Below are 24,852 nucleotides of genomic sequence, written 5' to 3'. Positions count from 1 at the left end.
TTTTTCCCCCTGTGGCTCTTTAGAGAGCAGTCTGATATTCCCCACCCCGCTTCTTATCTATCTTACCCCCACACCAAATAGGCTGCTTTCTGGCCAAGAAGAGCTGAACATATTATCCTCCAAAGCCACCCATATGTCTCCATAGTTGGTCTGAGGAATTGCTAGATCATGATGCAAACTGCTTCCTTCTTCCCTGGAGCAGAGTAAGCTACTTCTGCAGTTCTTTCTGCTCATGCTGTTATCGGAGCAAGAGAATTATCTGGAGTCCTGAACTCAGATCCTCCGTATTGTGTATTGCATTATCCTCAAGACCACGTAGCTTTTTGCATGTTATAGCCTTTCTTTTAAGAGTGGTTAATTTACATTATAGCCAAGAATCTCAGTTTAGTGCACATGAGACTGTCAGAATGTAGTACTTCCTTGCAGTTGTATCCTGTTAATTAGGGTTTTCATGAATGTCTTTTAAGGATCTTAATTCAGGGAGTAGTAAAATAATAGGGAGTCAGTAAGGTAGTCTGTTTTGTCAGTGGAGTGTTAGGGTTCTTTAATACATACTGATTTGACAGATCTTAATAGTTCTGAAGGGCACAATGAACCATGTACCATAAAACCAGCACTTTGGTACCAGAATGATATAGGCATTAGAAATACCTATACTAGAAAGACAGATTTCCATGGAGCATTGTCTATAAAAGAACCTAGCACATTATATTATCCATATAGAATACTCTGCTAAGCAATAATTATGCATATTAAAAACGCTTATAAAAAACTTGCTGGTGTCCCTGTATGGTAGTTGCATTTTTAATCTTACTTTTTTGGCTGTTTGCAATTTTTATTAGCTAAAGGCAGAAAATCTGTATTTCTATTCTACTGCAAAATCTCTTAAAATCAAAACCATGTTTCAGTACATCTTGTGTTTGAACAAAACTTTCAGTATTTATTGATTTATTTCTTTTTAGTCATAGAGTTCATTTTGTATTCATCTGTTACTATATTTTTCTTTTAGGGAATTTAAACTGGATAAAGTGTCTTCCAATCGAGGTCTGTAGTTAGGAAAGCACCAATCATATTGAAACTGTTGAAATAATTACCATCCTGTATCTCTGTAGTTGATGCACTTATATGTATTTCGTTCAGAATCTTGTAACGTAAACCCTTGGGGTTCTTCGGGAGTTTTACACATGTAAACTGAAACACAGAAAAGTCACTGCTGGGTATTGCCTTCGCAACCCCGAAGATATGGCTAACGCCCACTTACTGCATGCTTAGACTTGGATGGCAATTATAATTGAGCTATAAAATATTTTGACAGTTTCCAACTGTTGCAGTGTTGTTAGCAAGCTATCATATGGGAATGAAGTATGGCAGTTTGATGAGGTTTTTTTACCAAGATCTGCTTAAATAAGAACTTTCAAAATAAGCATGCAGTGTAAAGTCTTAATTGCCAGCACCTTACAATTACTGCAACTTTTCTGTGACTTTTGCTCAAGAGTGAATTCCTATTTTTTCCTAAGAAGATTTTGATTTCTTAAGTGATACTTGCCATTCCTTTATGCTTCAACTTTTCAGTTACAAGCTTTTACATGTTGAGTGCTAAAGCATAACCACACCAAATTTAACCTGTAGCATGACAATTAAGTGTGTATTTTTTCAAGCAGATGTAAGTACTGTCATATGAACACTAGCAAATATGTTTTTAAAACAAAAATGACATTTTAATTTAACCTTTTTAGTTCTGGGTTTTTTGTTGGGTTTTTTTTTTGGATGGTTTTGGATGTCAGGCCTTTTAAAGTAGGGCACAAAACTCTTGGAGTGAGGAACATTTATCCTTTTTTTGATCTCTTTGCTAACCACACAGCTGTTAGTTGAGTCATCCTTGAAAATTAAGATCAGTGTGAAATTTTTAATTACTGTTAATTTTACCTTTAATTATTAATTTTTAAAAAATTATAATCAAAGCAAAAATATGCAAAGCACATTTGTATTAACCCCAAATTACAGGCCAGATTCTGTCACCATTGTCCATGTTGAGTAATATCTTATTCCTTGAGTAGTTGCATTCAGCCCAGTGAGACTACTTAACAAGATTACGGGGGGCGGAATCTGGCTCTATCATATTTAAATACTCCCTGATTTTTTGTTCTGTTTTTGTTGTAATTTTTTGTATGAATTTATTGCTAATGAAAGGTGTTAGTGGATGAAGTACTTGACTATCCCCACAATGGGTACCTCACAGGCAGCGTAGCACTGCCCCAGCCCTTGTTTAGAAGGATTTATCAGTGACAGGATAATTCAGTCTCCAAGCCCATTCTGTCCTCCTCATCTCTGCAGTGATGCTCAGTGCCAGCTGATGCAGCTATCAGCGTTTTTTATGATGTGAACCCTCGCCCACTAGGAACTGAACTAAGGCCACCAAATTCACCAAACAGCCATCAGATGGTAACTTTTAGTGACTACTGACCTGAGCTTGAGTTGAACTTGTGACCTAGAGGTGAAAGGCTCAGGATCTCATTACTGAAAGTTTCCTTATCTCACCCTAGATTTTGAAACTTCCTCATGACTAATCAAGAACATGTGTTGGGTGGGGAGAGAGCCTTCCTGTGTGGCAATCTGCTCTTGAGAAGCAACGAGCATTTATAAGTCCCACTTAAGTCAGAATTCTGGGCGCTCAGAACCTCTCAGGGTCAGGCCCTGAGTGAGGTACTTGGGTTCTGAAGTTCAGTGTAAGGTTTTACATCCAACTCTTCTGAGCTTCTTTAAAATTATATTATTAGGCAGTGGGTTAAAATACCAAGGAGCATTCAGAAGATGTGATGTAAAGATTTGTTCAAGCAAAAGGGTAAAAATAAAACAAAATGCACATACATTTCCAAGTTTCAAAAATATCATGTCTCAGGAAACGCATGATCCCTGTTCATTGTTATAATCTATTGAAATCAATGGATGGCAGGCAGCGAGGCACTTTTGAAAATCCCAATAGGCACCTATCTTCCCTAAATTGCCTTTGAAAATCTGGCCTTTTGTACGTTAGTTCCACATCTGTAAAATGGGGATAAGAGTACTTCCCTACTTCACTTACCTTGATCAATACATTAAAGATTGTGAGGTGTTCCAATACTATGGTAATGGAGGTAGTATAATACCTGAGGGCAGGTCTACGCTACTAGTTAAGTCGATCTAACTTACGTCGCAGAGGGGTGTGAAAAAGCCCCCCTTCCTCCCCGAGCGATGCAGATTTCTCTGTCCACACTGGCACTATGTCCGCGGGAGACACTCTGCTGATGACATCGCTTACACTTCTCGCTGAGGTGGAGTAATTATGCTGACGGGAGAGCTCTCTCCCATCACCAGATGTGCTAAAGTGGCCCAGCTGTGTTGATGTAGCACTGTAGCGTAGAGTTTCCCTCAGACAGACAGACATATCTCTGTGCTTTGAAGGACCACACAATTTACACCCTAATCTCCACTGGACAAGTTTTCCAAAGCAGTGCTACTGGCAAATATGGTCTTTGTTTAACTTGTAACAATGCCAATGTATGCATCTCTACTTACGTAATATTTTGCCTAGCATAGACCTGCTTAGTGACCTATATTAAGCAATATGTGTGAGAGAATATCTTTGCCTGAAACTAGAGGCTTCTCTCACGTAATCAGCATGTATGTTAAAGAAATAAAATAGATCAGTATATTTCCTTCCATTTCTCATATCCTGTTGCATGATGTTATAAGAATAACATATATAGTTTATGGATCCACTTCTCCCTGCCAGTGGCACAAAGCATCCAGGAAGCTGGCATAAATGACTGTCTGAGGGTTCCCTCTACCTAAGGCTATCCTAGTAGCATAGATTTTCCATAGCTGTTCTTACATCCCTAGCTCCTGCAGGCCCACAGTATAGAAGACATGGGTAGGGTAAGGAGGTGTGTCTAGAAGACCCTTATCATCTCTGAATTCTCACAGCAGCCCTCATGCTTCTGTAACTTACTCTGGGGACCAGGCTGACTCCAGAATTGGGAGAATTTAAAAGTTGCTGAAAACGACCTTTACTCCCGTCACCCTAGTTCTGTACCAAACCCAGCTCATCCAGCCTCAAGGGACCTTGGCCAAAGGCTTCCTGGGAACATCACAGATGTACCCAGTGTCCCCACGTGTATTTTACATTTAGATCCTGGTGTTAATAAAAACACTTTATAAAAAGTCCTATGTAGACCAATCAACTTCAGCAATATATCTGAGGTAGTTCATATGAATTGTTCATCACAGCATTGTTGTGGAATATATTGTTCACGTGGAATGTGCTGCTGATACACTAGTTTCAGATAAGTAAGTGAATATCTGGTTTGCAAGTCTAAAACCAGCCCAGTTCAGTTAAACTCGCATTCATATATATCCATCCTAACACACACTTTCTAGGACAACAATATTTTGTCTGAGGTCACAAGGATTATTGCACCTTCTGCAAGATTGTGGAAACCATTCCCATTTTATGACCTTACATTAAGGGATTGGATCTGTTGCCTAGATAACTAGGGCCAGCCCTAAAGATATCCCTTTTTTGCCCCTCAGCATGAAGATTATTCAACTTGGTGGTGTTATGCCTATGCAAATCCAGGATCTGAGTTGGATTCCAGCATATTTCAAAGCAAAGTTTTTCAAAGACTAAAATAGCTGTAAACTTAAATAATTAATCTAGGAAAGTAATGTCTATGATGTGAATTAACATGAATGAAAGAGCATGGTCGAAAAAAGGAATAATATCAGAACTCTCCAGAACAATGGAATGTACGTGATACAGCGTGTTAGGACTATCTGACAAAATGAAAAACAAATGCCTGTTGGAACTGATGTGGGATGAGTTTTAACAGAAAAGTAAAAAGAACAGGAGTACTTCCGATGCATCCGAAGAAATGGGATGTAGCCCACGAAAGCTTATGCTCAAATAAATTTGTTAATACTTGTGGCACCTTAGAGACTCCTATTCTTTTTGCGGATACAGACTAACACGGCTGCTACTCTGAAACAGAAAAGTAGAAGCTTCTTAGGAGCTTCAGTTAGTGCCATGAGAAGTCACTACTTGTAGGAGTTGCTGGCAGTGACCACTTTTAAGTTTGCTTAACACTTTCCATTATAAAGAATCTTCTGACCTTTTATGAGGAGTTCTGACACTTCCATTGTTTGCAGCAGGCCTTTGAAAGGTGTCAGTAGTAGCCGTGGGGCCAGAGAGGTGTATTTTGCTAGTTTAGTTTGGATTTAATGGAATTATAAATCTTTGAAAATTGCCAATTCCCATCTAGATCTGTGGCTTGTGTTGCTTAATTTTGGTAACATGTCAGAAACCGTGAACATTCTCACCCTGGCAGAAGGCCAAAAGCTCTGCACATGCAGTGATTTCTGCAGCAGCAGCATAGAATGCACTGGGGAACCTGCTGGAGCAGTTGTAGTGGTGGGTTGGGCCGGGCCACGCTTTTCCTCATCCCCAATTCTCAGGGTATGGCTACAGGAGCCCATTTTTCCCCTTTGGAGGCACCATATGGGGCAGGAGCTCTCCCATCTGCTGAGAGCAGGACAATCCTTGACAGTCCCTATAGGTGCTGCCATATTACAAATTATAAATAACTAGGAACCAGAAGAAGCATGAGTTTAAACTCACTTCTACTGACTGGTTAATAATTGTATATACTTTCCAGCCTTATTTTTAAGCAATGATTCACAGCTGCAAGAGGTTACACAAGCTAGGTTCATAGAACCTGTCTGTCTAAGGTGGTAGAGCCAGATTCTATTCACTTAGCCACACTACCTCTTAGAAGGAGCTTGCCATGTCTTTATCCTTTGCTATACTGTCTGTAAAGTAGTTCTACTTGTGTGTGGATAACCCACTGTTTGAGTCTTTTAAGCAACCACCTCTAGTGGTTTATGGACATAACCTTCTCCTGCTCTCAGCTAATACAGTTATTCCTGTAGTTCAGTCCTGATAGTCATTTGTCCTTCAGTAATGAAAACGTTTAGGATTCAAAGTCTGGTCATGCAGTGGGGAAGGATAGGTTATGATAGTTGCGCATATTTTTACTTAAAAAAAAAAACCACCCCAGGAAGTTACATCAACCCCCCTGCCCAAAACTTAGAAGAAAGCAAGGGAAGCATTCCTGAGAGGAAGTGGTATAAAAATGGAAATCTGGCACCTCTTTCCATTATAAAGAATCTTCTGACCTTTTTTGAGGTCAGAAAAACCTCTTAGTGTATTCACTGTAGGGATTGTTTGGTACTCAGGTGGCCCTGCTTCAGAGGGGCAAGTCTATAATGTAGGGCAGACCCCAGATGGCTGGGAAAGTTGACCAAAACACTCAAGTTACATTCATGTCCAGGTGCACTTTTTTTTAGCAAAACAAAACCTGCCATTTTCTAGCATGTTGCTCCTGCCTGTAGCTTCTCCAGTTTGTGCTTAGATTCCCTGACTTGCTCATCCACATTCGTCTTCTAAAATCATCATTCAAGTCTGTCAAGCTGGGGGTGCAATGGCTGCAAAAGTTCCCACAGAGAGATGTCAGGAATGTTCCAGCTTGTAGGTGCCATAACATGAGGCTTTACAAAAGGCTCGGCAATGGCAGGTTGAAGCTGGTACGTGGATCTTAGATGTCATTGTTATAATGGGGAAAAAAAATCCCTTCTGTCCAGTAGCCAGTCAGTCACTTCATTATGATTATTGTTTGTATTATCGTAGCACTTAGGAGTGTCAGTCATGGACCAGGATCCCATTGTACTAGGATTCCTAGTTATAGTTTGTCTAAAGCTTCAGATGGGTTGAGTGGTGCTAATTAAGCATAATGATAATAAGCAAAGCAAACACAAAATTCTTACCTCTCAGTTGAATGAGGGAAACTAAGATGAACAGGTATATGGAGATAGTTGTAAAGGAAGAAATATTGCAGCTGGAGGAGAGGGAAAACAAAGGTCTCTATTCACTGAGATCTACACCTGAGTGGGCCTGCATAAACCCTAGCAGCGAGCTGCTAGGGGCAGGGGTCGAAGTAGAGCAAAGTGTCTACAGCATCAGTAGGAAGGTGGGAAATGCTGGCTGGATGGAATGGGATTCCCTAATTCAGGGGTAGGCAACCTATGGCACGCGTGCCAAAGGCGGCACACGAGCTGATTTTCAGTGGCACTCACACTGCCACGGTCCGGGGGGCTCTGCATTTTAATTTAATTTTAAATGAAGCTTCTTAAACATTTTAAAAACCTTACTTACTTTACATACAACAATAGTTTTATGTATTATAGACTTATAGAAAGAGACCTTCTAAAAACATTAAAATGTATTACTGGCACGCGAAACCTTAAATTAGAGTGAATAAATGAAGACTCGGCACATCACTTCTGAAAGGTTGCCGACCCCTGTCCTAATTCAAAGCATTTCCTTAGCCGTGTCTTCCAACAGCAGCTCCAGCCCTAAAGTAAAGCTATCCTCAGTCAAATACCATGAAGGGAGGCAACAACAGTAACAGTACTTGCCCTCTCTTGGATCAAATCCTGCTGGGTGCAGTGTTTAAGTTCCATTTCCCTGTACCAGACCTAGTGAGTTTGGTCCTTCATCTGTAAAATATGAAGCTCTTTGTGTTTTAATACACAGAATCAGTGTCCTGGCCTTTAGCCCTTCTACAATTCCAACCTCTGAAGCCAAATTGCACCTTATGCAGGAAAATGTAATCCCTCCCAGGCCCCACCTCTGTAAGTGCCACATGTCGAAACTTTTTAAAGAGACAGCTATTTTAAAAGGTGTAGTGGGAGGATGCATGTGATGCATCTGACAAAGCAAAATTTCCATGTGCCTGGCTAAAAATAAAGATGGATGCATCCAGATCAGATTGGACTCTGGTTTTATTAACGACGTATTGAACCAAATTAACCACTCCTAATCTAAGCATGAAGCCTTGTCAAACTTTACCTGGACCCACGTGCACTGATCAGCCAATGAGGGGATGCTGGCGAGACCCACTCCGGGACTGGCTAATGGTGTTCTAACAACACCTCAACCCAGTATGTCAGGCCTTCATGCATGTGTGGCACCACCCCCTTTCCACTGTAAACTGAGAAGTCTTAACCTTCAGATGCTAGTATGTTTAAGATTCCCAGCACCTGTGCCCTGAGATTACTGTTATTTGCACAGCACCCATCCGTATAGCGCTCCCAGTACAGAATATTTAGATGTGAGTCAGCAAAAGAGAGTAATGACCAATAAGGGGCTTGGATAATGAAGGTTACAACAGTTGCTTAGTTTTGTCATATGCTCTACTTGATGTCATGTGTCATCATCGAGGATTGTCTTGTGGGTGTAAAGCATATAGTTTAAACTCTGAGCAGCACGCACATTATGTCTTGAAGAAGTACATCGTCTCTAGATCCCAACAAGAGTGAAAGCTCACTGGAAGCACACACAACCCAACAACAACTTATCGGGGCCAAATTAGGGTGGGATATACCTTGCAATAAATTCCTTCTTAACCATCTATCCCATTTTCCCTGTATGTCACTAATCTGTACAGTACTGTAAACCAATGCCTTCTGCCCCTCCTGCAGATCAATATCATTTTGAAGACCATGGAGGAAGAGAGTAGAATCCTCAGCCATACATGATTCCTTTCCCCCCCCCCCCTCGACTGAGAGGCTGTGCTGTTCATGCTATATACAAAGAGTTGTTTATATCCTATCCCAGAGTCTTAGCATATACCGTACTATTTCTGCTTTCACTGTATTTTCCCAGGCTTGCTTTGAAAAAGCACTCTCCAACCTCCTGACCCCAAAAACATTTAGTTGGCAACTGAAAATCCATAAGAATGAAAATTATTTCACTTACGTGACTGACAGCCAACATTAGGCATGGCCTAAGGATTCCATCCCCCTGCTCACCTTCCAAATCTCTCCAGCTTCAAACATCACAGCCTCATGTTAAATTGGGCAGATGTCTGAATATTAAGGTTATGATTGAACATTGTATAGTTTGGTTGTGATAAAATTAAATCTATTTAATACCACTTCTTTTGAAAAACAATTAAAAGCTTATGACTAAGCCTTTTAAGATAAAGTATATATTTTGTTTCATATCCATAATAGCTGTAGGCACATAACAGTCAGAAGAACAGGGAGCGTGAGGTGTAAGGTTTAAATGTCTGATGCTGGAGAAATCTGGAAGTTACTTTTATATTTACTATTAATCGCATGTGGGAAGTAAAAGTAGTCTTATGAAGCAGCTGAGTTGTGTAAATCCCTATAATCTGTTTAAGGGCAGGAGATCGGACATGTTTCTCCCCGTCCCGAGTACGGAAAGTTAAATGAGAGCAGAGATATTACCAGATACTTTGTAAAATATTTGACCATGATTTGTTCATGAGTGTGCTGGGCCTCTTTGACTACTGCTGTATGAAGTGTAAGTTGACAGATTTTATTAGGATTGTCACATAGCAAGAACCCCAAAAAATTGTTTTTAGAAAATGGTAACAATAAATATCAGATTGTGTACGGTAAGAATCTCTAATAGCTGAACAACCCTTTGATCAAAAAAGGGGGAGGAGAGCCTTTGTGTTTTGTTTGCGAACAGTAATATTTTGGTGACTTCAGGGATGGTTCTAGGTGTGGGTGAACAGGGCAGTCACCCTGGATGCCAACTTCCAGGGGATGCCAAACTGCTGTGCCGCTCCCCCCACCTCCCTGACTGTTTAGGGGTGGGGGGACATTTTCCACCCTGGTCAGCAAAATTGCTTGGGCCACTCCTTGGGTGACTTACCACTGTAGTGAAGAAAAGGGCCTGAATTGTGGCCCAGATTCTCAGCCCAGGCTGAGAGGTGCCCAGGCAGCCTGGGTTCTGGAGTGTGGAGAATGCAAAGCGGTTTTATTCCATCTTTGTAGCTCTTGGATTCTGGGGTTGCTATGAACTGGTTCAGCCCCTGGAGTTAGCTAGAGTACCCCTTGAGACCTCTAACACATGCGAGGGCTGCAACCAGGGCTTTGGAGCAGAGCACAGAGCCGGAGCACGGAGCAGCTCCAGAGCAGTGGAGCTGCAGGTTTTTGCCTGGAGCTGGAGCGGAGCACAGCTCCAAGGCCCTGGCTGCAACAATTCCAGCAGCCAAGAACAGTCAGAGCTCTGTGCACACTAGGTACAGCCCCATGACAGGAGCATAGAGGCTGTTACACGAGTCATATGTATCCTGGGGAATCCCTGCACCAGGAAAATTTCCAAGTGGGGAGAGCTGACTGTCAGAGCAATCTAGTGTAAAATCCTTCAAGTTTCCTGGCCACCACTCTGATTACAGAAGCTCCCTGCAGGCTCCTTTCCCAGGCCTTCTGCATAAGAGCTCTGGAGAGTTACTCAGCGTAGGGCTCCTCATTGGCCCTTTCTGGCTGTTCTTCCCATTCTTTAATAGCACACTCACTTCCAGCTCTGCTCTCACTGGAGTCTTCCTCACTGTCACCAGGCTGTCCTTTATATCTCCCAGTAGGCCTGGTTCTGAGTCACGTCCTTCCATCCCCAGATTTACTCCCTTCACCTGGGAAGGCAGGCTAAGCCTGGCACAGGTGTGGCTAAGTCCCAACCCCCCTTAAAGGGCCAGCTCACCCTATGACATTCCTTAGAGCAAAGGGCAACATCTACAAAGGGTCTTAGGCATCTAAATACCAGAGTTAGGTGCCTAAGTCTCAGATTTAAGCGCCACTGCAATCCACAGTACCCACAGTTGGCTGCTGCCTTACTCTGTAGGTACCTAAACTCACTTGGCAACTACATTTTTGCTGTAAAAATTCCTTAGGTAGTTAAGTTTCTACCTCTGGGGGAATGCATATTGCTGCCTCAGGCAGGTGCTCAGATTCCTGTCTCGTGCCTAAGACCCAGCATGATCCTCAAACCAGGTGGAAATGGGTGTTCCCCAGCCTGCCTTGCCTACAGGGCCTGGTAGCTGGTGTTCTATGAGCACACTTCACTTCACACAAAATTGGGGGAAGGGGTAGAGGCTTCCTTTGCAGCCTTCAGCCCATTGGTTTGGATACACCCCTAACCACTGAACTATGGAATATTCTCATGTGGGTCTCGCTCAAACACTTGTGTTGAAGCTGTTCGACTTTTTATTAAATAGTAATTGGGCCAGAGAAAGAGTCCAGCGGGTTAGGGCACTCACCTGAGAGGTGGGAAACCCACACTCAAATCTCTTCTTGTCACCAGGCAGAGGTGGGGAATTGAACCAGGGTCTCCTACATTCTGCATAAGTACCCAAATTACTGGGCTGCCTCCACCTCCTTCCACTAGCTGTTTTGTGTGGAGTTAGATGTGTGCCACCACCGTTCTTACCAGAAATGAATTAAGCGCCTAAGGAACCTCCCAGAGAGCGGTTCCCAGCTGTGGATAGCAAACAGAACAGCCTGGACTTAGGCCACATCTACACTACCCGCCGGATCGGCGGGTAATAATGGATCTATCGGGGATCGATTTATCATGTCTCATCTAGACGTGATAAATTGATCCCTGAATTGACGCCCATACTCCACCTCGGCAGGAGGAGTTAGCGGAGTCGACGGGGGAGCTGCGGCGGTCGACTTGCCGCCGAGAGAACGGCCAGGTAAGTCGAACTAAGATACTTCGACTTCAGCTACGTGAATAGTGTAGCTGAAGTTGCGTATCTTAGATCGATCCCCCTCCCCTAATGTACTTACGCCCTTACTTAAGCACCTAGCTCCAGGAGGGGGCGGGGCTTGAGACACATACCTCTTGTCAGCATCTCCAGTTGGCTATCTTAGGCCGTTCCCTGCCTCACGTGCTGGCTTTTTTGTGTCCCATTCTCAAGCGTGTTTCCTCTCCATGCATTGTAGTGGGATCCTAGATACCTAACAAAGGGTTTGTGGATTCTGGTGATTTTCAAGGTGCCTAAACCTTGGCCATTGTGATGCTCAGCGCTGCAATGCCCAAGTCCCTTTGTGGTTCTGGGCCAAAATGATTATTCTGATACCTTGGAATGTTAAGACACCACCTAATATTAAACTGTTGCTCAGTCCTCTGTCAGAGAAAGCAACATTTGAACATTTTGCTGCTGTAGCTCAAAATATTTACTAAATTCAACAAGCAGATGAATGACCAAATCTAGCAACCTGTTTTGGCTGTGTGTGCTTTTTTACAGGTATTTCCAAAATAAGCACAGTGAGCTTGAGTTTTGAACTTGAACTGATTGTGTGTGAGTGCTTGTTGGAGTGTATCGTTAAACAAGAAACAGCTCATTAGGTATTCGTTTTCTCCACCAGTAATGTTCCCGTTAATCTTGTAGAACAATGTGCATGCCAGAGATGTGCCACTGTTACTGATATTGCATTTATTTATTTAAAGGAAATGTTTTTCATGACAGAGTTTTAAACAATTAAAATGAGCTTGCCCCCCCTCCCAGGTAATTTCATAGTGTATGCTCATCACTCTGTTACTGTTTATATTTTCCCCAATATGTACTGATTTCAATGCCTTTATCACCGACTAAGTACCGAAAGCTCTGATGAGAGTTGTGTGAGAGAGACATATATACATCACAGGATTCACTTCACCCTCCTCCAAAATATTTTAAGGTGCTAAATCTGGATAAGAGAAAAGAATGGCATAGAATTTCTTCTTCATCTTGTTTCCATCTAATAATCTCTGTGATTACAGCATACAATGCTAGTGTCTTATGCATTCTGGGGTGGGAAATCATTTTAGAAACGAGAACATAAATTTAAGTTCAAAATCCTCCCACCCCAAGTGATTCCAATTTAATGAAAGTTTTCCTAGCAACTTATCATTTCAAATTTTAAATCCGATAACAGTACATTAATTTGTAAAGAATATGCTGAAATGTTAGATTTGACCATAGGAATATGATTTAAAGGCGTAGTCATCTCTAACTATTTTAATACAACATAGTTATCAAATGAGTTAATTATTCAATGTATGTTAAATATCTGTAATTAAGGCACTTAAAAGGCAGTGTTGCTTAAGGTCATTTGACCAAAAAGATTCTAGATGTTGACTGGAATATTTAACATTTTATAGTGTGGAGAGTTTTAGCAATAAGTATACAGTGCTGAATGCTGTCTATCACTATCCATGTTAAAATCGTATTAGTGTCATCAGGTCTGTGAAATTTACCTATGTAATATTAAGGCCTTATAGTTCAATCCAATAATAAATAGTTTCTAATATCTTGTCTGCAAGTCAATATTGTATGGTTTGGTAGAGGTATTTCTGAGTTTAAAATGCTAAAATACAGTGTATCATTATAACAGTGTTATTACCATAATTTTATCATCCCCATTACTTAGGTGTATAACTATTTAGACCTCAAACACGTTTTTTCATACTCAAATGCCAAAAACTTGGAACTCTATGATGAAGAAAACAAAGTGATAAATTATAATCTATATTTGAGAGAGACCTAAACCCAGAATCTGATCTCAGTTACATCAGAGTGACCCTGGAGTAATTCCACTGAAGACTCTAGACAGTGATATCCGTCAGATCAGAATCTGGCCCATGGTGTTGATATTTACAAAGTTTAAGAAATTATGTCAGATATTACCTCTTTTTCTCTCTCATTTTGTAAGCCTTTGTTGAGATGTTAATGCATTTAACCTAGAGAATGTTTGATGGAAGAGCTCCAGTTAGTTCACCCTGATTTAAACCGTTAGCTTAATTGAAAAACCCTTTGTGAATAATTCTATGCAGACATTTGAATATTAAAACAAAATTGAAGTAAAATATAGATTTTGTGCACTCTGAATTAGCAGTGCAACTATAGTGCGCTATAATAATATAAATAATACGATGCTGCGGTGGGTTTGTTTATATAACAATGTATTAGTCTAACAAGTAATAAAAATGATAAATTACCTGCATGGTATTTCTATTACAGGTACTGTATGTTACCTTCCCCACAATTAGTAAAAACATAAATCAGATTGCGTGAGGTTGACAGTTTGAATTGTTTAGCACTGACATGCTTTAGTCAAGTGGGGGCATCATTGGTCTTTCACAAACAGGCAGCACAGACAGGGGATTTACTTGTTAAACTTAAGTGGCTGTGATACAGTGAATGACTTGCTCCCTTTTTACTTTAATTTGGAGGACCCAGAGCCTTAAGCTGAGCAAATGGCATGTTTGGTATATGTATAATTTTTTAATTACACAATATATTTTTTTAAAATGTGCTCAACCGTTTTTCTCAGTAGTGTCCTGGAGTTTTGGGTTTATGCCTGTTAACTTCATTTAACTCCTTTCATTATACGCAAGAACATTTTAAACTGAGAAGTCTTTTTGATGGGGAAATGTATTTTTCTTGAAAACATCAACTAGAATTAGTAATTACTTTTTTAAATTCAAGAAACTTAAGGACATTTTGATAAGATCAAAATACTTGAAATAAAATTCTCTATTGAATCCCAGATGTTGTTTCCTTGTAACTATTTCTCTGGAAAAGAAATATTATTAGTTAATATTGTTTGTCTTAAATCAGAGCTAATCCAGCTTCAGCATTTGTGTTCTGAATCTTTTTTCCAAATAAACAGAGGGAAATAGGAGAACAAATGAAAATTGCTGTAATAAAGTCATTTTGCTGTGATATTTCATAAATGACACTACAATATCTTCCTGTCATTACATTTTATATAACAAAATATTTGAACATGAGACATACAGCTGCAAACTTTACACTTGAATGTATACAAGATTAATGTATTAAGTGTATGTCACACACGGAGACTTTGATCTTTGTGCTGCAATAGTAGATCACAAATTGTGCTAAACTTTGACCCTGATATGCTTTGCTTTTGATCCAGTCAGAATGTTGTCTTCATTAAAAGTGAAAGGGCTTGTGGGGATGCTTTTACATGACTGCATTTTGGAAAATCTTTTTAAGGGTGCATAACATAACACAGACTGTGCAATAGTATGCCTTAAGTATTTAAGCACTTGAACATGGTGTTTCCATTGGTACAATTCTTGGCCTGATTTCATATATAAGTTTAGAATTTTGTATATCTACATCCTTTAGAGGCAAGTGCCAAGGGCTAAGACTGAAGATAATAACTGACGATTTGTGTCTTTTGTAAGTTACAGTCATTATAAACTGACAGCTTTGAAGGACCTAAACTGACATCAAAGGATGCAGATCATCTAGTTAGGTCAATTAATGTTAATTCTCATCTTCCATTAAATTCTTTTATGTTTTTCTCTTTTCTTTTTTTCCAGCCAAGCCCAGTACCAAGTCCTGTTTTGGGGAGAAAGCCAAATGCTAGTCAGTCACTGCTTGTATGGTGCAAAGAAGTTACAAAAAACTATAGGGGAGTGAAAATCACCAATTTTACTACATCATGGAGAAATGGTTTATCTTTCTGTGCAATATTACACCACTTTAGGCCAGATTTAATGTAAGTCATAACGTTTATACCATCACACTTAAATTTTATATATGTGCGACAATTAAATGTACAGAAGAGTAAAACTGTTCACTATTAGGTCTTGAAATGTTTGTCAATTTCATAATTTCCTTCTATAGGGCACCATTCTTTGTTGGAAAAGTCATTTACAAATGGCCAAACTTTATGACCTCCCTTGTTCTCCGCCAAAAACAATCCTTTCTCTCCTTCATATGATACGTTTTTCTTCTTCTTAATCTTATATAAAAAACTGACTTCAGGATGATTATGAAAATTGTGTTAGTGTTGAAATGAGATGAGACAAATAAGCCTGTAGCTCTTTGTACATTGACGACGACGGATTACCTCATGGTAAATTTGGTTGTCAAGGCCGGCCTCTAGTCCCTGCCTTAACTTCTCTTTTAGATGGAAGGCTTCAGGCAATGAAACATGAAATCGCTGGGGTTTATTTATTTATTTATTTATTTATTTAATTTTCCACGCTATTAGTTTTGTTGATTGAATTGCTGTGAAATTGCTAGTTACTGTAGGATATTATTGTATGTCAAATTTTTAGATTCAGTTTGTTTTAAAACTGCTGCTTTTATCAAATACTGTACATACCCACTGTGCCATTTTCCCCCTCAGTGACTACAAGTCCCTGAATCCTCAAGATATTAAAGAGAACAACAAAAAGGTAAGAACTGCCTGGAAAAAAAACCCACATAGCTTCAATTTTGCCTTCACTGCAGGTTTTTATTAATTTTGGGAAAGAGAGGTTGTTTTGTAAGGTCATAACTGCAGCTCACAGAAGGTATTCAGCCTCCTGTGGTTCAAATCGGATGCATTATTGACTCTAGTTTGTCATAGTCTTTAACATTCACAACAAGTGCCAGGCTGGCATTAGAGTTTAATATTTGTATGGCCTACATTAATGTAAACAGAGAGAGAGGAGAGAGAGTTTTTGTGATCATTTCTATTTTTCTAATCAGCCGTTTAATTCAAAAAGAAATAGAAAATATTATTGTTCTAGAATTATTTGCTTCCAGACTTGTCCATTACCTTAAAAGAGATCATTGAGTTGGTCATAATCAGTGCTGTTTTACTAGTTTTTATATTTTTAAAAATAAAAGTCCCCCCACACTTTTATCCAGCATTGTCAATAAAACTAGGCGGTACCGTGTGCTGTATTTTTTTATATTACACATCATGTTTAAGGGAAAAAATATTCTCAAACATGACTTTTTTTAAAAAAAGACTAAAATATTAATGAAATATTATTTGGTAGTGTACTGGGCCAAGGATTTTAATCCACTTTTACATTAGGTAATCTAATGCCTTTTTGATATAAAGATTATAAAGGGATGTTCTGAAACAACTTCAGTGATCTAAGTTCTAAGCATAACTCAGTTTAGGAGTTACAAGAAAACATTCTATTGCTGCTAGTGTCTTAGACTAGTTACACACTTTAATTTTCATCAGGTGCATGAGCTTGGCCTGAGAGGGATACATTTTAAAATGCTCATTTTCCACTTGATTCACTTATAATAAAATTATAACTGAAAATCAGTGCAAAATTGCTTTATTCTTAGCTTGTCTTCTGGATACTATGATCTTATATTTTTAAACTCTTTTAAAAAAATATTCACTATAAGAAATGTGAAAAAGTCAAATGTATAGCAAAATAAAATATCTTTTTACTAAACTATAGTATATGACTCTTTTGCACTGGAAATCTCTTTGAAGAATGTTGGACTGCATATACATTTGCATTCTGTAGAAGTGCTTGGTTAAAATTGCAAATGGCAGTGATATTTTTATGCATTCTGAATACTATCGCATTGCCCAAAAAGCAGGTAATCATTAAAATAATGCTAAAGTGTAATAAATTATGAGGCATTTCTGATCTGTTGCCATCTACCCTTGTGATTTTGGACAGGGACAGTGCATGCTTTGACATCTTTTTCATAATAATATGTGGGGTCTTGTGATGACCTAAGAGGATTATCTGTGACATCACAGAGCTTTCTATGACCATGTGATTTTAAACTTCAAGCTCCCGTGATTGTAAGGGCTAGTCAAGTAGTATTATAAAACGTAGATTGAATAGATGTTCTATTTTAAAAATGCTCTGTTAATGTGAAATCAATTATATCATCATTTTATTTATACAACTGTGATGGCAAATGATGAGCTATAATGAAAACCTTTTAGCCAATCTCCCTAATAGTATATAATTCCCATTGCTAAAGAAATAATTGTTGTTGTTGTTGTGCAGTTTTTTTCTTTCATCACTTTGCAACTCTTTGCCTGACAGCTACATTGAGTATCTCAGTTGCTTCCTGCAGATTTATTTCCTGGTCTCACACAGTTCTGCCTGATAACCCTGTGTGCCCTTCATTGGAATGAATGCAGCTCTGGGAACAATGGCTGTGTATAAATTCCATGCAGATGTGTAACACATTTGACAATGACTCCTCCTAACCAATTAAAATAACATCTATGAATTAATAAGACAATTTTCTTGTCTGAAGCATCTCTTTTTTCCCTCTCCCATGCTGTAAATTGGCAGGGAAAAAGGGAAAAGGTTACTGACCATAGATGTAAAGGTTAACCTAGAGGAATATTCTTTTTAGAAGTGTTTGACCTTGTTTATGGTTGGTTTGTTTTCTCTTGAAGAGGTAACTATTTTAGTGTAATTGCTGTGTATAATTATATATTGAAATGTAGTGTTACAAAAAGCACAACATCAGAGTTCCTATATAAACCAAGCTAATTATTTTCTTAATCAGTAAGCAGTACTGAGTAAAAAAGGTATTTACCTGTGACATCTGATCTTGACCAATATGTCAGTGTGTTACATAATTGGGAAATGTTTAGAATACTGCCTGTGGTGCTTGTGTTGAGGGATTGCAATTGGTGTCCATCAATCAACTTGTCAGGATATATCAATAAATAAAAAAAAACTTAATTAAGAAATAGTTAAGGTTGCAAGTGTATCAAATGTTGCCTAATGTGCAGAACATATATTATAATTTCTGTAGAATAATTTTTCTGTCTCCAAAAAATAAATTATTTAGTTCAGGGTGCATTAATATATTTCAGAGCTCCATGAGATTTCAGTTAATGCACTATGTTGACTGAGTATTAAGATGATTTTATTGCTAAAAGAGAAAATGTGATTATCTTTGGGATTATGAAATATGTAAACTATATGAGAATAGTTTCTCAACTAGCATAGAAAGGTATAGTTCCATCTAGTCCATGGTGTTTTACATTTACCTTAGTACTTGTAGACCTTTACCTATAATGTTGGCCAACTAATACTTGTACTGTCTTGTTTTGTTTTTAATAAGTAAACACAAACTATATGTTAAAGTTACACTATATTGGAAATATAGCCCTTGATAAGGAATTGGCATTTTACAATCGCCTAGTAACATATTCTTCACTTCACAAATGATAAGGGGACTAAACTAGGTTTGGATGCAACTTCCACGGGGTTGAGAGTATGTGAAGTAGGAATGTATGGCCTGAGTGAAGTGGTTGCAACTTAACTGTTAGTTTCCCGATTGTTATATTTTTCAGAGGGTTTTATTAGGTTGAAGAATTTATGTTGTGGAAATTGTAATGTATTGTTTCCTGTTAGATTGAGACACACTTTTAATTTCATTTCCTAACAAAGATTTTTGTGGACTAATTTCCAGTTTTGTTGAGCATTAATGTATCACTTACTTTAAGTATAATTAATGTGAAAAGGTTATATTATAAAGAGAAATAACTGTAAGTGAAAGTAATAAACATGATTGATTGACAGTTATTAATAAAGAAATGCAATGTAAAGATACATAAACACTATATTTTGATTGAAAATAGTAAACCAATATTTATTACATTATATTGATTAACTAATATTAAATTTCTCAAGTTAATTTGTACTCAAATTATTACTGCCTTATCAAAATAAGTGACATCTTAAGGAAGGCAACAGTTTAAAATATCAAAGAAAATCCCCCAAATTATGCAAAAACTCAAAAACTCAAAAAAAAAAAAAAAAAAGGATAATTCCTTCCTGCCTTCATGGTAACAGCCACATTTTTATGCCAGGAATCCAAATTCATATATTTGCACAAGATCCTATGAACACTTACGCATATGCTTAATTTTAAACAGATGAGATGTCCGGTTGACTTCAATGGGACTACCTGCATCTGTGAAGTAAAGCACATAGATAAGTGTTTGCAGGATTCAGGCCTTAGTTATGTGCATATTTAATAAAATGTATGTATGCCTACTTGCTTAAACAGAAGAATAACATTATACAATTTGAATAGCATGCAATACACTATAATTTTTTACTGTAATCTATCTGCTTGAAAATCAAGACTTTACTGGATTTTCTACAAAAGAAGAAAAAGAAATTTTAATACACTGGTATGTGAATATATCCACAACATGCAATTGTTATTTATAGAACTATCAGCAATCAAAAGTCTACATGACATCCTACATATTTATATTCAACGGTTTTTCCCCTCTGATCTCTGATTTTTCCCCCTCTAATGTTTTTCCATTTTTAAAAGGCAACATTATGTCTACTTGTAGTAACTACATTCCACTGGGCATCAGCTCTCTTAGAAATCTAACTTTTCTAGTATAAATTGTAGCATTATATTATATAATCCATTCATTGTTTTAAACATTATGCAACGTAATGTCCTGTAGCTGCATTTTGGCCTTTACAGAATAGAATTCTTTGTTGTAAACGTGTTTGCTTGTGGAAACTGTGTGATTTGAAATTAGTTATAGACATGAATCCATTGTCAATAATTATGGAAAAACAAATGAGCAAATGTACACATTTTGTCCAGAATGAGAAAGAAAGGGAGTGTGAACCACTGGCAAACAGCAATCAGAAACTTCACTAAAAAGAGCAAAATTTAACAGATAATCCTTAATAATCCTAGATACATCAAGAATATGTTGTTGTTTTTTTAAAGCCACCGTTCAAAGTTAAATTTTTCTGCTTTAGTATTATTAAGTGTGAACCTTTCCCAACCTGCTCTAAAACACAGTCCACACATACATTTTGTAGAGTCGAAACTCACATACTTCCTGAGGTTTAGTTTTGTGAACTTAACTTAAACCACCCACCCAAATTCCTATTCCATGTTCCCTCTATTCCTGCATCTCTGTACTCCTGAGGTCTTAATTTCTTTTCTCCCTGTCCCTACCAGCGTCCTGCCCCCTTCCATGTTCTCTCTCCTCCTTCTCTTCCAGAGCTGCATTCCAAGACCAGGTACTATGCCTCTGTGCCAACCCTCCATGTGCTCTCCTAACCCCTACACCAGTGGTTCTCAAAGCCGGTCCACCACTTGTTCAGGGAAAGCCCCTGGCCGGCCACGCCGGTTTGTTTACCTGCCGCGTCTACAGGTTTGGCCAATTGCGGCTCCCACTGGCCGCGGTTCGCCGCTCCAGGCCAATGGGGGCTGCGGGAAGCGGCGCGGGCCAAGGGATGTGCTGGCCGCCCTTCCCGCAGTCCCCATTGGCCTGGAGCAGCGAACCGCGGCCAGTGGGAGCCGCAATCGGCCAAACCTACGGACGCGGCAGGTAAACAAACTGTCCCGGCCCGCCAGGGGCTTTCCCTGAACAAGTGGCGGACAGGCTTTAATAACCACTCCCCTACACCCAATCCATGTTACTTCCCAGCCACATTCTTCTCTCTCCTTCCCCCCGCCAATATCTCCCTCCAGTCCTCTACCAGACCCTTTCCTGGGCTCTTAGATCAACCTGGAATGAGAAGGCGTCGGTTTTCTATTTCATCTATATTTTTAAACATTGCTCTTTCTGCATCTAAACACAGTTCTCTTTTTATAATCACCAACAACCTCCACCCCCCAGCTAACATTTCTAAAAGGCACTTCTCCTCAGCAAGAACAACAAAATCAAATTTAGAACTTCTAGGACCTAGCTCAAACTATCCGGGATACAATAAGCTAAAAAGCATTAGGAACAGCAGATAAAGTGTCAACATATCATCATGTTAAAAAGCTGCTGTTATTTTTTAAATCAGCTTTTAACATGTTCCTTTTATTCAGAATATTTTAGTTATGATTTTTAGAACTTTAGAACCTGCTAGAAAAATGACCCTTTTTATTTAAGGGGGGAGGGGAATAGAGGCAAAACTAGTGGAATTTTTAATGCTTTAACCGAAGTGAATCTAAAATAACCAACAGGATGCCTTTTTAAAGGCTTCCTGGAAACACAATATTGTCTTCCAGGGTTAGTCCAGGAGAGTAATAATTAATTGTAAATTGAGAAACAGCTTTAATTCTTCAAAACTAGAAAAACCTGATGCACCAACCATAGTCATTTAAAGGGCTAGCAGAAATAATACAGTGTGGTTTCACATATGTTGTAGTATCCAAGCTCTGTAGTGCTTTCAAACAGAAATGAAGTGAGAAATAAATTCACTATTCTCTTTATATAAGTTAAGTGTCAAGTAGATATTTTAGAAATACATTTCTGTGCTTAAACAATATGACTTGTACCTTGTATCAGGTAATCTAAGGTGTAGTTCATTTTGGTTATCTGGCTGTACTTTTTCATCAACACAAATCACTGCAATTACATGGCCAGTAGAAGGGAGAAGGTTGATCACCAATGATAAAGCCCAAGATGGATTAGTGTAGTGTTTCTTTATATCTTTGTTCCTTATCTTAAAAACCCATCCTTAGTTTTTTTTGTTCCAACTCTTACACTTTTTTTTAATTTGCTTGTTTCCTGCTTCTTGAGTGAGAACCATTTAAGATGTCAATAGATTTTGTTAATGAAAACTGAAAAAAAAAATTTAGGTTCCACTTTCACACACATCCATTTGTTCATGAATGTGTCTATTATATTCTGAGTAATGTCTGTTGTTTTTATTATAGCATGACAATATATTAAAAAGCAATGCCATGTTTTTATTCTCTTGATTTAGGTTCCTGTGGAGATTCTGCTGTGTAGAATCTGTCAAGAAAATTGACAGGTTGTGCAATAATAGACTTATGGACAATATATTAAAACTTGGCTTATACAGTGGCAAATACAAAACAGCTAATTCACAACTATATTACTCCGTGGCAGCCCGTAGAGTAAAACAACAGTATCACATGGTGAATCAGGCCCACAGACTTTCCTGCAATATCTGATATTTTTAACTGTTTTGTTTTTTCAAATGAAACTTTCAATTGCCATTTTTGAGTTGTTATGCTATGTGATGAAATCACTGTATTGTAATCCTTGCTTTGTTTATTTTTAAGGCATATGATGGGTTTGCCAGTATAGGAATATCCCGATTGCTGGAACCTTCTGACATGGTTTTGTTAGCAATTCCTGACAAACTGACCGTTATGACTTATCTCTATCAAATAAGGGCACATTTCAGTGGCCAAGAACTAAATGTGGTTCAGATAGAAGAGAACAGTAGTAAAAGCACGTATAAAGTAGGTAACTATGAAACGGACACAAACAGTTCTGTTGATCAGGAAAAGTTCTATGCAGAGCTTAATGATCTGAACCGAGAGCCTGAACTGCACCAGCCTGAAAGTGGTTTGGCAGACTTCGTTTCGCAGGATGACTCTGTATTTGTAAATGACAGTGGTGTTGGAGAATCAGAAAGTGAGCATCAGACACCTGATGACCATTTAAGCCCAAGCACAGCTTCCCCTTCTTCTCGCAGGACTAGAAGTGACACTGATCCACAAAAATCCCAGCAGAGCTCTGGAGGAACTTCTGGATCTGAAGAGGCCAGGAAATGCGGCAGTGTAGATACAGCACAGGGACAGCCTTTGCTGGGAAGGAAGAAACTGCTGAAAGTCGACACTTTGGACTTGAGTGACTTGCCACATGTCAGTGATCAAAAAAAGGATGAATCTCCAACCGTTGTTTGTGAAGACGCTGACAAGAAAAGACACCAGAGTTCAGACAGTACCATTAGTTTCTCAGAGCAAGAAAAGCTGCGACATACAGGATCCACAGAGAGCAGGAGATCAGATCCTGGCTCACCTGTCAAAAAAACAAGTTTATCTCCCACTTCTAAAGTTGGATACTCTTATAACAAGGATGCAGATCTTACAAAGAAAAAACATGCTTCTCTGAAGCCAATAGAGACCGATTCTGACACTGACACCAGAACGGTTATAAATCACGCAGATCAAACTGCAAAAACTGCACAGGTAAGAAATTTGAACTTTATGTATACATAAACAAACAATGTGTAGTTGAAACAAAATGGGGTTACTGTTCAAGTTAATTTCTATGCAACGCCTTTATAATTCATTGTGTCTTTGACAGGTTAGGTGGAGTTTTGGTTTTTTTTATTGTCTGACAAACCAGATATTCTTACTAGCTGAATACTTGGAAAGAGCATGTGATGTTGAAAAGAGCTATGAAAAAAATCCATAACTCTTTTTATAGGAATTATCTTACTGTTAATCTTTTCTCCCTTTCCAATTAAAGTAAATAAAATTGTATTCTCAGCCAGCTAAAGGAATTTTTGCTATTGATTGTGGAACCCCCAAGCTTTTTTGTGAATATTGCATGCTGAAGCATTAAATGAAAAAAGGTATTCATTCATTGATTCATATGCAACAGTGTACAGTTTCTAAACTTTTGAATGCTTCAAAATATACCAGGAATATTTTAAATCTTATCTGAGAAGTAGCATGGCCTAGTGAACTGAACCCACAACTGTTAGCAAGGAACTTGTGAGTTCTAACTCTGGTTCTGCTGCTGATGCTCTGTGCAGCCTTGAGCAAGTCATTTAACCACTGTCTGTTTTCACATCTGTAATATGGGGATAATACATACATATCTCCCAAGGTTATTGTGAGGATTAATTGACTGATATTTGTACAGTATTTTGAAGACATAAAGCATTACATAAACGCTGACATTATTTTTATGTCTTTCCCTGTATCCTACTAAATCAAATCAGTCATACAAATATTTCTAAAATGTTATCAACCTCGTATTCAAGAGAGAGAAATCAGGCCCATAATTTTTTTCCTGAGGACAACTTTCTTTGTTTTTAGCTTTCTTTTGATTAGTTTCCATTAGCTGTGAAAAGAGATGTGTGTGGCTAGTCTGCCGTATTGTGCATTGGTTCAGATGGAGCAGTGTTTTACATTTTCAGGACCCCTTTTTCCTTTCACAAGCAAGTGTGACCGGAATACGTTTTAATTTAAGAAATTTGGTACTTATATTGAACACTACTACAGTGATGTGGACATAAAAGAGCTGGCTAGATGGACAGACAGGCATGTTTCTTAAGTTTACATAGAATATTGCACTGTGGGTTTTTTACATGCTCACTCTCTTTTACTAGTTAGGTAAATAGCTTTTCTTTAAAGGAGATGATTTAGACTAGGATCATCTTCTGAGACCCAGGTGCAGCTC

General features: G+C 38.6%; 1 protein-coding gene across 29 annotated transcripts in view; it reads left to right on the top strand.

Moving 5' to 3' along the window:
• The window catches only part of EHBP1 (EH domain binding protein 1), a 326,704-nt gene that overhangs the window by 210,613 nt on the left and 91,239 nt on the right, over positions 1-24,852 (top strand). For all 29 annotated transcript variants that reach the window (XM_065589733.1, XM_065589736.1, XM_065589735.1 and 26 more), the window contains 3 exons: positions 15,245-15,423; positions 16,060-16,108; positions 22,716-23,630. In XM_065589733.1, the coding sequence (XP_065445805.1) occupies positions 15,245-15,423; positions 16,060-16,108; positions 22,716-23,630 (1,143 nt within the window). The remainder of the gene's footprint in view (positions 1-15,244; positions 15,424-16,059; positions 16,109-22,715; positions 23,631-24,852) is intronic.

Source organism: Chrysemys picta, chromosome 3 (genome assembly GCF_011386835.1).
Source record: "Chrysemys picta bellii isolate R12L10 chromosome 3, ASM1138683v2, whole genome shotgun sequence".
NCBI lineage: Eukaryota > Metazoa > Chordata > Testudines > Emydidae > Chrysemys > Chrysemys picta.
The sequence above is the reverse complement of the archived record's forward strand: the minus strand, read 5'-3'. Positions and strand labels throughout refer to the sequence as shown.